The sequence below is a fragment of the Callionymus lyra genome, chromosome 19 (genome assembly GCF_982586985.1).
Source record: "Callionymus lyra chromosome 19, fCalLyr1.hap1.1, whole genome shotgun sequence".
Classification (NCBI taxonomy): Eukaryota; Metazoa; Chordata; class Actinopteri; order Syngnathiformes; family Callionymidae; genus Callionymus; species Callionymus lyra.
Genome location: NC_141836.1, coordinates 11,445,448 through 11,457,588, shown reverse-complemented (window position 1 = coordinate 11,457,588; position 12,141 = coordinate 11,445,448). Strand labels below are relative to the sequence as shown.

General features: G+C 40.8%; 1 protein-coding gene across 1 annotated transcript; it reads left to right on the top strand.

Annotated features, from left to right (window-relative positions):
- Positions 1-1,628: 1,628 nt before the first annotated feature.
- LOC148059493 (synaptophysin-like) lies at positions 1,629-12,141 on the top strand. The gene is made up of 7 exons (XM_087781357.1): positions 1,629-1,773; positions 3,352-3,417; positions 8,085-8,209; positions 10,357-10,555; positions 10,640-10,831; positions 10,908-11,247; positions 12,005-12,141. Exons 1-6 carry the CDS (start codon positions 1,756-1,758, stop codon positions 11,214-11,216), a joined length of 909 nt encoding a protein of 302 aa, XP_087637483.1. The 5' UTR covers positions 1,629-1,755; the 3' UTR covers positions 11,217-11,247; positions 12,005-12,141.

Below are 12,141 nucleotides of genomic sequence, written 5' to 3'. Positions count from 1 at the left end.
TACTTTTCAATACGCAAGTCGACACACTTGTGAAAGGTTTTTGTGAGTATTTTTTTCCGTTTTGTAATGAACTGTGTCATGTAATTACTTGTTACGATATATTCGTGTGGTTGTGTAGTAGTGTGTGTGTGGTGCAGTTGTGTATGAGTGATTGTATTAGGGGTGTGTATTGGTAAGAATCCGGAGGTACGATACGTGTTACGATACAGGGGCAATTATTCAATATATTGTGATACTGCAGTAACAAGGATATAGTTGTAGTATTGTCGCGTACTTGACTCTGGTGTCCCAGAATTTACAGACCACATGACTCTTGACAAAACTACTTTAATTCGTTTTTTAAACCAAAATATGTCCAAACAATCGCTTTAATAGCTGCTGTATCCTCTCGTCCTCAGTCAACACTGGGATTGTGTTGTTCATTTATCCGTGGATGACTGCTGCCATCTAGCTCCCGGAGTTTAATTACAATTAGAAAATGAATTTAAAAAGACGCAATATTATGTTATTTTGATGTTAATTGTAAATAAAAAATAGAAGTATTTTATTTTATACGCACTTAATTGAGAGAATGTATGGTTTTTTTTAGGTTTAGGGTTATATTTTTTCTAGTTTTTGACTTGTTTTGTAAAATCCAGTCTCACGTAAATGCAGAGTATCTATCGGTACCAGTACTTCACGTGGATTCAACAGCACAGTTTCCTTTTTTAATAAAACTTTCAGCCACTAGATGGCAGCAGTCTTTACGTCCTCCTTGGCCAAAGGGACAATGAAATCCTGCGAGATCCCGGCGGTTGACTGAGGACGAGAGGATACAGTCGACTCCAGCAGCTTTTAAAGCTGATGTTATGACATATAAACAAATGAACGCGTCAAGATTGATGACGATACCATGCGTATCACGATACAGAGTCAAATATATGATATATATTGTGATACTATAGTAACAAGGATATATTTGTAGTATTGTCCTGTACTTGACTCTTGACAAAGTCGCTTTCATTCGTTTTTGAAATCAAAATATGTCCAAACATTCGCTTGAATAGCGGCTTGAGATGAGTGTATCCTCTCGTCCTCAGTCAACACTGGGATTGTATTGTATCTATTGACACCAGACCTTTTACGTGGACAAAATAAACACGGAGCGTGTTGTCTCGGTGGTCAACGAACGTGCCTCTTGTATTGACCGACACGACCCCCCCGACCCCCCGACCCCGCCTCCAAATCCACTGACCTTCTGTCCCCCTTTAGACTAGAAGGGACAGGAAGTAGCACCTGATTGGTCCAGCCGTGCGACAAAAAAAAACAAAATCACTGAACAAACACTGGTAACAGCTGCTGCTGGAAACAATAGTAAATTATATAATCGTCCATTAAGACTCTGACAGATGGACGCTCGCATCTGGACTCGTTTGGGCTCCGTGAGGACATGTTTACTTGGACCGAGAGATTGCATGTTGTGCGGACGATTGTCCTCCATCCATCCCTCCATCCATCCATCCCTCCATCCTCGCTGCCTACTAAAGCGTGAACACTGAACCCCCGCCCCTCCCTCCTCCCTGCATCCTTCGGGCGCATCTCCCGCCGCCTGTGATTGGACGGCACGCCGGTGACGTCAGCGCGCTCATCCCAGGCCCCGGTGACGCAGTCGGCTCTTCCTCCTGGGCGTCTTCCCTCCCTCCCTGGGCTGTTCCAGATGAGACGCCTCCATCCCTCCGCCCCTCTGATCCTCTTATCAGCGAGTAAGCGGCCGAGATGGATGTCGTAAACCAGGTAAGACCTTTTTTTTTTTTACTATTTACGAAAATAAAACAATAATACAAACCTCGGTGCTTATATCTCGTGCTTTTTATCGTCGTTAATGTATATTTTTCACCGTTTTTTTTAATTTAACGGCCGCGACGTCGAGCTATCGTTGTCGATGAATCCGTGTCTTAATGTCGCTTAAACCGGTTGAAACCAGATGAGTAATGGCGGCACATATGTTTAATGGCTGTTTTATTAATAAATGCTCGATGCTGCGGTTTATGCGATGGATTCGTGCAGCCGCAGTAGGCCCCACACACACACTCACACACACGCACACACACACACCTTTTTCCTCCTCCATCTAAACACCGCAGTCGGTGAATATCGACCATGTTTATTTATTTTTTTGTGGGAACATCATTTTTTTGTGGAAGAAAATCTGCTGCTTTATTCCTGTGCGGCCATTATTGATGCGCGCACACACACACACACACACACACACACACACACACAGACGGCCTGCTCTGCTGTGTCGCATTCACCTGCTAGGATAAAAAAACATATTTTATTCCGGATATACTCGTTTGAAATCGACAAAATGAGGGATGAGAGGATGAAAAAAAAAAGGATTGACAGTGATGCTAATACATCTCTCTCTCTCTCTCTTCATCTCTCTCTCTCTCTCTCTCTCCATCCCTCTCTCTCTCTGACTACTACAACAGCCATTTTGGTCAAATAAAATGCAGATGTTAAGACAGCAATTCCTTCCTGAATTTGAAGGAAAATGAAACTTGAAACATCACAATCTCCATCTACAATGACATGTTTGCTCTGGCGTCCTGTCATCACCCTGAAATATATTTTTTGATACTGATAATAAATGATGTCAACTGGAAACACCTGCATACATATGAATGTAAATGACGTTTGTGTAGCACCCAGAAGTCAAAATTCAATGTAAAGATGGACTCAATAATGCTAGGAAAAGGGAAAATGGAAGGGGTTAGAAAGAGACAAAAAGAACTGGAATCCTAGAAGATAAATTCATGAATATAGACCTATAGCACACTTTAAAGACAGATACAAACATGGTGGAGGTAACTATAAACATTATCCTCTTGTTAGACATTGAATAACTGTAGACAATCCCATTTAGATTCCACTTAATAAATAACTCCCCACTGGTGTTGACATAAATGTTTAATTTAGACCATCATATCAATCAAATCTACATTTATTAATTGATTTCTAGTTGCAGGTCTTATGTAGAAGACAGACAAAAAGTGTCTAGGTTTCAACATTTACATGAGTAGAAGAAAATATAAGGTATATGCATTTGTTAACAAGACAAAAGTAGATATAAATATGAAATTACAGTGTAATTGCACACGGTTATTATTGCAAAGTTGAATTGTTGCACCAATTCAATGTCAATATAAAGACTCTGAAGTGTTTAATAGATATGAAATAGCTCCGGTATGATTTGCAACAAATATTATTCAACAACAAATTGAATTACTAGCCATATATCAACAATTGTGCCTCTTTATTTGGTAAAAGATGCTGTTTTTTGTAACGAATGTTCTTTTCTTTCTCTTGCAGTTGGTGGCGCAAGGACAGTTCACAATAATCAAACAGCCCTTGGGATTTATAAAAGCCCTACAATGGGTAAGTCCTCTGTTTGTGTTGTACCTCGATACATGTGTAGTGTGGGAGTCCAGGGGTGATGCTGATGTTAGTGGTGATGCTGGTGATGGTAACGTTCTGCCGGCGGGAGCTGCCACGTCACCGGCGTGGAACCACAACGTCATGCTAGACGGCAATATCATCACCACTTTCTCCGGTCTCTCTCTCGAAGGACGTGACCTCCGCATACTAGTGGGTTTTTATTTCCTGTGTGGTTCCTGTGCGTCTCTTCCTCACCACATGGTGGAGCCAACGACCAGTAGTGAGGCCCAGGGGAGTCGTCCCTCAGTCGGGGCTTCACAACTACACACTGAACTAACGACACAAACACACAACCGTGTGTAGCTGTCAGTCTTCGGGGCGGACAGATGCAGCTTCCCTATCTGCTGGACTAATTACACTTGAAGGCCTTTTGGCGCTAACAAGGAGTCTTGACTATGTGTTTGTCTCCATCATGTGAAATTACATCATGTCTATTTACTCCTATTGCCATGGTAACAGCTTCTTCACACCAGGTGGCATCTGTTATCAGTTTCATGCAATTTATTTTTAGTTTTTAAATTAAAATGATACATTTAATTAACTATATCGAAAGGGAAAACATCTTTTTTGTATTCTTCTTCTTCTTGTTGCAAGATGAGTCAATATTAGAAATCAATTGAAAAATATTTAATTACTTCATCACAAAGGCCAAATCATGTAAATACCCTCAAAAAATACAACTGTGAGTTTAATATAATTAATTATTTCAAGGCTTTTGCAAATGCCTGTATAATGTTAGTTGAGTGTTAATATAATTAAGATAGAGTTTGAATTATTATTCGCAAAACCTTGACATAATACATTTAAATAAACTCTCTATTTTACTTTTTTGAAGTAAGTATTAGTAATACTGTGTACAAAATATTATTAATTAAGTTCTTATGAACTGAAAAAAAGAATATTCATCAGGAATTAAATGACAAAATATATCTTACATTTCAAACTATTGCGAAAGACGTTGTAGTCAAAAAGGTATTTTAGGTCCAAGGAATTATTCAGTTGTTGCCATGATGAAAATTAAGTTAAAGTACCGGATATTTCATACTATAAGATGCACTTTAAACCCTTAACATTTTCTCAAAAATCCCCAGTGCTCCTTGTGGTCTAAAGATTACGGTATTTGCTGGTAGATGAGCCTGCCGATAATTTATTGGCTGAGAGGAAGATGTTTAAATAGCAAACTGACTCATACCACGATAGACTATTGACGTCGACTGCAGGATGTTTCACGTGAAGCACACATAACGCCTGACGACACCTTCGGCAGCTCCTCGGCATCTCACTCGACTCGACCCAGATGAGAAGGTGCATACCAGAGTGGCTCCGACAGAATGCCACACTGCAGATCTGCCAGTGAAGCACAACTGCACTGCATGACTCTGTAGTCCTTCCCTGGAGCTGTGTGAGTGTGCCAGCACCTCATCACAGCCCCCTTCTGGGTCACTACGGGCCCACCACCAATCAGGAGGCTCGCTGAGGAGGAGGCGAGGAGGATGTGAATCATTTGTCAGAGGAGAGGAGGAGCCGCTGCTCCCTCTGCTTCCTCGTTGCTCCGCATAAGCTGCTGCATTCTATCGGAGCCGGAGAGGAGCCATTACAGCGATGTTCCTCCGCAGGAGATGTGGCCGAATGATTATGACCGTCACGTCTTCGTGTTCTCCCACACAGTTGTCTTCGCACAGAGACTGAAAGTCATCTTCTTTCTGAATGCATTTTGCCTCCTTGTGTGGTGAAAATATCATCCTGTGAGTGACTCATGTGTTTGCCCACCCACTCACTCGCCTGCCCCACCCACCCACCCCCCTCTGTCTCTAGGGGGAATTGCTGATAAAGATGTTAGAACACTCCGATAGCCCCCCAAATAAGACCCAACCTCTCAGCGGAGGCCTTCTCTCCTCTTGTTAACTTTCACCCCTACATGTAAATGTTGTTGTTGTGACTCACTCCCTGCAGACATTAGTGTGAGCGTGAAAGCAGCGTTCACTCTGATGATATAGGATGTTGACGTGGTCGTTGCTCGAGGGGTGCCGCTCTCTTAAATCTCTTCAGTGTGTAGCAACACCGCGCTCAATGTGTGGTCTGTGCTGAATCACTGTCATTCAGACAGCAGATATCATCTCTCAAACCCTTGCAGGAGCCAAGGTCTTGAGCAGGCAGGCAGGTTTAAAAATATCATCTAATTCAGTGCTCGTTTTTAAATGTGGGGAACTTGTATTTATTTTAAATGGTACTGGATTCGTATAAAAACTTACGATGAATATATTTATTTTCTAACTGATAGATGACGAGAAAGTAAACTGTATTTACCTCAAAAAAACGAAGTGAACATTTATAAAATGGAAGCAAATTAATATCAGTGTTGTAGTTGGAGAGACCGAAAGTGAACAATGCAGACAAAGTTTGTTTCTGCAGATTCCTGATTCGATTATCGAGGACTCCTATTAGATTAATACAGAGATATTGATCCTTCTGTGCAGACAACATCCTGTTGCTGATATGAAATCATTATTGAGTACTGTTACTTACATTAAGCACTGCTTCATGAAAGGAGATTTTATATTGTGCTTAGATAGTAATACAATTAAAGAGGACGTTGTTATGTAACTTCCATGGAGTGAATTTATAACTTTTAATGTATTTTTTAAATGCTCTTGATTATATAAGTGTAGGTTTGTATTTATTAATTTGTTCCCTCATATGAAACGGCGATGTTACCAAACCAGAGTGATGCTGATACGTAACCAAACGCTGCTCAGTTAAAGCTTCCTCTGCCTCTCCTTTTTACAACACGATGATTCACTTCTTCACGCTCATGTGGGCAGCCACGGCTTTGTCTCTGTCCACGACTTTATTTGCTCTGCACCAGAGGCTCGCTGAGAGCAGCAGACTGATGGCTACTGTCTTCTATCTGCTATCGTGGATCTTCTTCTTGTCACAGAGGAGTTGACTCTCATCCAACATACCAGGATGGGTAGAAACCAGCCTCCCACCTCCACACAATGTGGCGCTGCCAAGAGCATTGCCACGGCAACCAAAACACCATGTCATCTCCTTACCAGGCCAGCCGTCACACCATCTCTCCTCCGTCCTCACAAATGATGCTAGTCTGGACTTCTTATGAATCTTTTATTGACGAAGAAATCCTCATTTACTGATATAAATGGCTAACAAATTAGCTTTTTAACTTAATTTAACCATTTGTATTGATATATAATCTGAAAATAAAACTATATTCATGTATGTATTATTTAAGTCAGGAATAATCGTTTTACATAACTCTTGTATTAATCAATACATAAACAAAAATATAAATACAAATATTATTTTAAATTGATATAAAAACGTTGATCCATCAACATTAAAGCATTATTTGCATAAATTGAATTAAATAATTTAGGAAAATTGATGATCTACACATTTTTTTTATATGTATCTATTTTTATTGTTAGTTATAGCAGAGACAGAGACATCTAGATACGAATCAAGGAAAGCATCTGACTTAGATGTTATTTGTTTTCTGAAAATACATTTATATTTTCTGTATATGGACTTTTTTTTTGAGGTTTATTTTTTCTATTAGTGTTTATCTGTTTGTGAGAGCATTTATCATATTAAACAGCAACAGTTTTTGCTCGTAGTGAGAAACGACACTCAAATATAAAGCTGTTGTGTTCCCAGTCACTACGAACGTCTTCAATAATGCAAGTAGTCGTGAAGAGCAGGGATTGGTTGTAATGGCTGACGTGAGCTTTCGGCGCAGATGGCGGATCCTTTCTCACTTTCACACTTGTTTGCTCAGATGGTGAACAAGATTTTTAACAGCAGCACAAGAGGGTGTTTGAAATGCTAACACAGCTAATAGTCCTCCGGGGAACACAGATTGAAAAGTATATCTTTACCATCTGAGTCGTTCTCAGTCGTGGTTTTGTGCGATGCAGATAAAACCCTTCTGGTTTTTTCGTGGCAGCTCAACCATTACTGTAAGTAGTTTAGTGTGTTGCTGCCTGCGGCAGGTAGACACGACCATGGGGGGGGGAAGAGGGCTCACGTGCGGGGGTGTGGCCGTGTGTGGGTGTGATGGCAGATGGTGGGACACTTCAGTCAGATTAATAGCTGGATTGTCTGTCCAATCCGATCTGGCCTGCGGCACAGGGAGGGTGTGGTAAAAATAGTCTGACTCCTCTAATCTCCCGTGTGCGAGCGAGAGATGGCTCATCTCTACACGCCCGATTGTTACGTGACGCTCAGATCATGAGCAAAAGTGTGAGTCGCGTGAACTCGTCGCATGTTGCTTTGAATACACTGTCCTTTTGTTGCAGTGTTTAGCATAAAATCAGTGGATAGAACTGGTAACCATGGCAACAGGTTCCGTCTCAGCTGTGCAACCTGCCGATCACGCTGTATTTATTTGCACACAGAAACCCAGCGGGTAGGGGAATCTCTGAATGTCAGCTCCTGTTTCCTTTTTTTTTTCTTCTTCTTTTTACGTCGTTCTGATAACACCCTTACATCATCTTCATTTCAGCTGGTTATGTTTCAGATTCTCCTGCAGCCACTTCCTAACATGTCAGCAGTTTCTCAGTGACTTCCTTCCTCTTGCCCTGCAGATTTTCGCAATCTTTGCCTTCTCCACGTGTGGCAGTTACTCTGGCATGTTCAAGATGAGCGTGGAGTGTAAAAACCGGTCGGAGAGTGACCTCGGCATCGAAGTAGAGTTTGAATACCCCTTCAGGTACGTGTTTGTTGAGCCAAAACCGGCTCGGAAGTTTATCAGAAGCATCACAGGAAATAAAATTCAACAATTTATTTTAAAGGCAGGAAAATGTTTTTTTAAAGGAATTTATTCAACACTTGACTACAAGTTTGTTCACGTTATTCACATTAAACACAAATAAATTGTTCATAAGTTAAGTTAAGTTAATAATACACGGAAAACACGCACGTACACACCCACACACATGTACATACAAACATAGAGACACACACACATACATACAAATATACACACACATACACAGACACACACAAGTAGATACAAACTCACTGATGTAGATACAAACATACACACATAAACAGACACACCTTAATACAAACATACACACATAAACATACACACACAAGTAGATACAAACACACCGATGTAGATACAAACATACACACATACATAGACACACCTTAATACAAACATACACACATAAACAGACACACACAAGTATATACAAACACACCGATGTAGATACAAACATAAACACATAAACATACACACACTAGTAGATACAAACCCACACAGGTAGAGACGAAAATACACACACATACAAACACACTGATTTAGATACAAACATACACACATACATAGACACACCTTAATACAAACATACACACAAACATACACACACTAGTAGATACAAACCCACACAGGTAGATACTAACATACACACATGCAAACAAACCGATGTAGATACGAACATACATACACATACATAGACACACACAAGTAGATACAAACCCACACAGGTAGAGACGAAAATACACACACATACAAACACACTGATTTAGATACAAACATACACACATACATAGACACACCTAAATACAAACATACACACATAAACAGACACACACAAGTAGATACAAACCAACACAGGTAGATACGAATATACACACATACAAACACAAACACACAATATACACACATACATACAAACAGACACACATACCTACATACAAACTTACACACAGACGCACACAAGTAGATATTAACATACACAAACACATACAACTAATTACAACTTACCTATACATATATACTTACGTATATACAATACACACTAACATGTATACACACACCTCTACATACAAACATACAAACAGATACACAGACAACCACTGATGCTGCTGGTACAAGAGTTGTTAATATAGTAACATACCTGCTTAAGCTGCTATTGTAACTCACACTGTTAAAATCACAATAACACTTTAATAGTGTGACTCCTATGGATCTCACTATGATTGATCAAAAACAGCTTTAATGTACATTAACAATATACATGTAATTTTATGCTTTTTAAGATTTGCATTTGTTTGTGCACACAGATGATAAAAGCTAAAAACAATAGAATAAAGATATCGAAAAAACAAACTACATATATACAAAAATATCGCAAGAACAGTGATGTAGTGGAAATTGAGTCCCTAAAGTAAAATAGTATCATCTAAGGTCAACAATTCAAACAAAAACACACTAATGGCATTAGGCTGAGAGTCTCTTGCTCCAGGAGACAACGACACAATCATATCTGTTGCTTTGATCGAAACAGCAAGATCTCAGTCACAAGTTATAGTAATAATAATATTCTTGGTAAAATAAGTTGTGTCACTAGTGGCAGTATTTGCAGCAGTAGTAGTAGTAGTAAAATGAAAAACGGCAGCAGGTGTATTATAGATGTAATGGTAATTGCCACTACAAATACCTATAAACTACCTAAAAAACTATTGCTACTACTCATGTATTTTCCTCCACGACAATACTACTCCTGCTACTCTAACTACTCTTGCTAAAAATGTACTTCTAAAGCAGCAATTGCTAATAATAAAATGGCCTCTTATACCTTTGTTAACAATAATGCTGCTACTACGATAAGTAGAAGTACATTCTTTTTATACATAAGATTGTTCTTTATTATAGTCAGGGCCAGCATATCCATCACCTGATCAACTAGGAAATATAAAACATGACTCACAAGACACCTCCAGGTCTTATTACTGAATAAACACAATTTGATATTGCGTTACTCAAACTGACATATAAATAGAAGAAAGACTCGCTGGCTGCTCGCTCTGATCACTGAAGATGTTTTGAAACCTTCTCTGTGTTCGCAGGCTGCATCAGGTGTACTTTGATGCTCCCACCTGTAAGGGGGGGAATCCCGAGCGTCTGTTCTTGGTCGGAGACTACTCTTCCTCAGCTGAGTTCTTCGTCACCATCGGTGTCTTCTCCTTCCTGTACTCTATGGCAGCTCTCGGCGTGTACTGTTTCGTCCTGGAGAAGTACCGTGAGAACAACAAGGGGGCACGAATTGTACGTTCATTTGCTGGCGTTGTTGATTCTTGTGTGGGCTTCACAGCAGTTGATTAAAAAATGTCTTTTTTCTTTTTGTTCCAGGACTTTGCGGTGACGGCCGTGTTCTCCTTCATGTGGCTGGTGTCATCATGTGCTTGGGCTAAAGGCCTATCAGATGTGAAGACGGCCACCGACCCGGAGCGAGTGGTCACTCTTATCTCGGCCTGTGAGGAAGAAGAGAACCGCTGCCGTGAGGTCTACGACCCCAAAGTCTCCGGCCTCAACACCTCCGTGGTAGGCGTCTCGAGGGCCAAGTGTATCACTCGACGGCTGTTCCACTGATCGCATCGACAACTCTCGCCCCTCGCAGGCTTTCGGCTTCATCAACGTGATCTTATGGATAGGGAACCTGTGGTTCGTGTTCAAGGAGACAGGCTGGATGGCTGCGTTCGCCGGGACGTACGCCCCCTCACAGGAGAAGCAGCCCGCCCCCGACTCCTTCGCTCAGGGAGGATACGCCCAGCAGGACCCCTACGCCGGCTCCCAGGGCGGGTACCAGCCTGAGTACGGCCAGCAGGGCGGCGGCGTCGGCGGCGGCGGCGGCGGCGGATACAACGAGGAGGGAGGCTACAACCAGGGCTACGACCAGCAGCCCACCTCCTACTCTAATCAGATGTGAGCTGGTCCTATGAAGCCACAGCAGCAGGAGGGTGAGTGCAGAGAACAACAAGCACACTTAAGCTCATAATCAAACCGTCAACCAGAGGCTTATGTAAGCGACCAGTGCAGGAAACTGTCACGTAAAAACATGATAGTCAAGGAAGTAGACTTGTAACTTTATCTGAACTAAGCAGGTGAGACCATGGATAACACATGTGTGTCAAAGTAACACCTGATCTTGACATTTTCATCCAGCAGCTTTTATGACATCATACTTCTACGTTATCTGTCAATTAAATACTTGTTATTGACTAGTCTTTACACTGATGTTGTTCTTTTTGTAGTTGTTTTAAATGAAAATATGACAATTGCATGACCTTCTGTCTTCTTATTTTGACACTTAAGTACAAAACTTTCTTGGTCCTAAAAATATTATATTTATCTCCAGTATGTTCTTAAATGATTAGTTTAGTGAACATAAAAAATAAAAGCTAGATTTGCATATTTGTAACTTCCTGGGTACTATCATCTCCACGTTTTTAGCTTTAAACTGCAAAATATTTAACTACATATTAATCAGGGTACAAATTAAAATATATACTTAATATTACACCAAGTTCCTGAGAAGCCATTGTAACATTTTCTACTCCTCAAGGATTACTTTTCATCATTTAAAAAGGAATCATTGCAGCTCAATTAATTCACAGAAAATGTCATCTTCGAATCGCTTTTATATTTCTCGCTTCACCAAACCTTATGTATTTTTAATTCTCTCTTTTCTCTTGCTCCCCTGCTTCCTCTCCTCAGGGTGATGTTGTGTTCGTGGAGTGTGGCTGTCGACAAACCACCTGCATTTCTGCACTCCTCTGTTAGTCCGTGTGTGTATTTGTGAGTCGACAGTTGGCGGGAGGGAGGCATGAAGGGCCAGATCATGGCGGGGCCTG

Bases quoted from the DNA above. Each gene is read 5' to 3' on its own strand.
- LOC148059493 (XM_087781357.1), top strand. The intron at 10,556-10,639 runs GTACGTTCATTT...TTTTTGTTCCAG, and splicing joins ACAACAAGGGGGCACGAATT to GACTTTGCGGTGACGGCCGT. The intron at 10,832-10,907 runs GTAGGCGTCTCG...CGCCCCTCGCAG, and splicing joins CCGGCCTCAACACCTCCGTG to GCTTTCGGCTTCATCAACGT.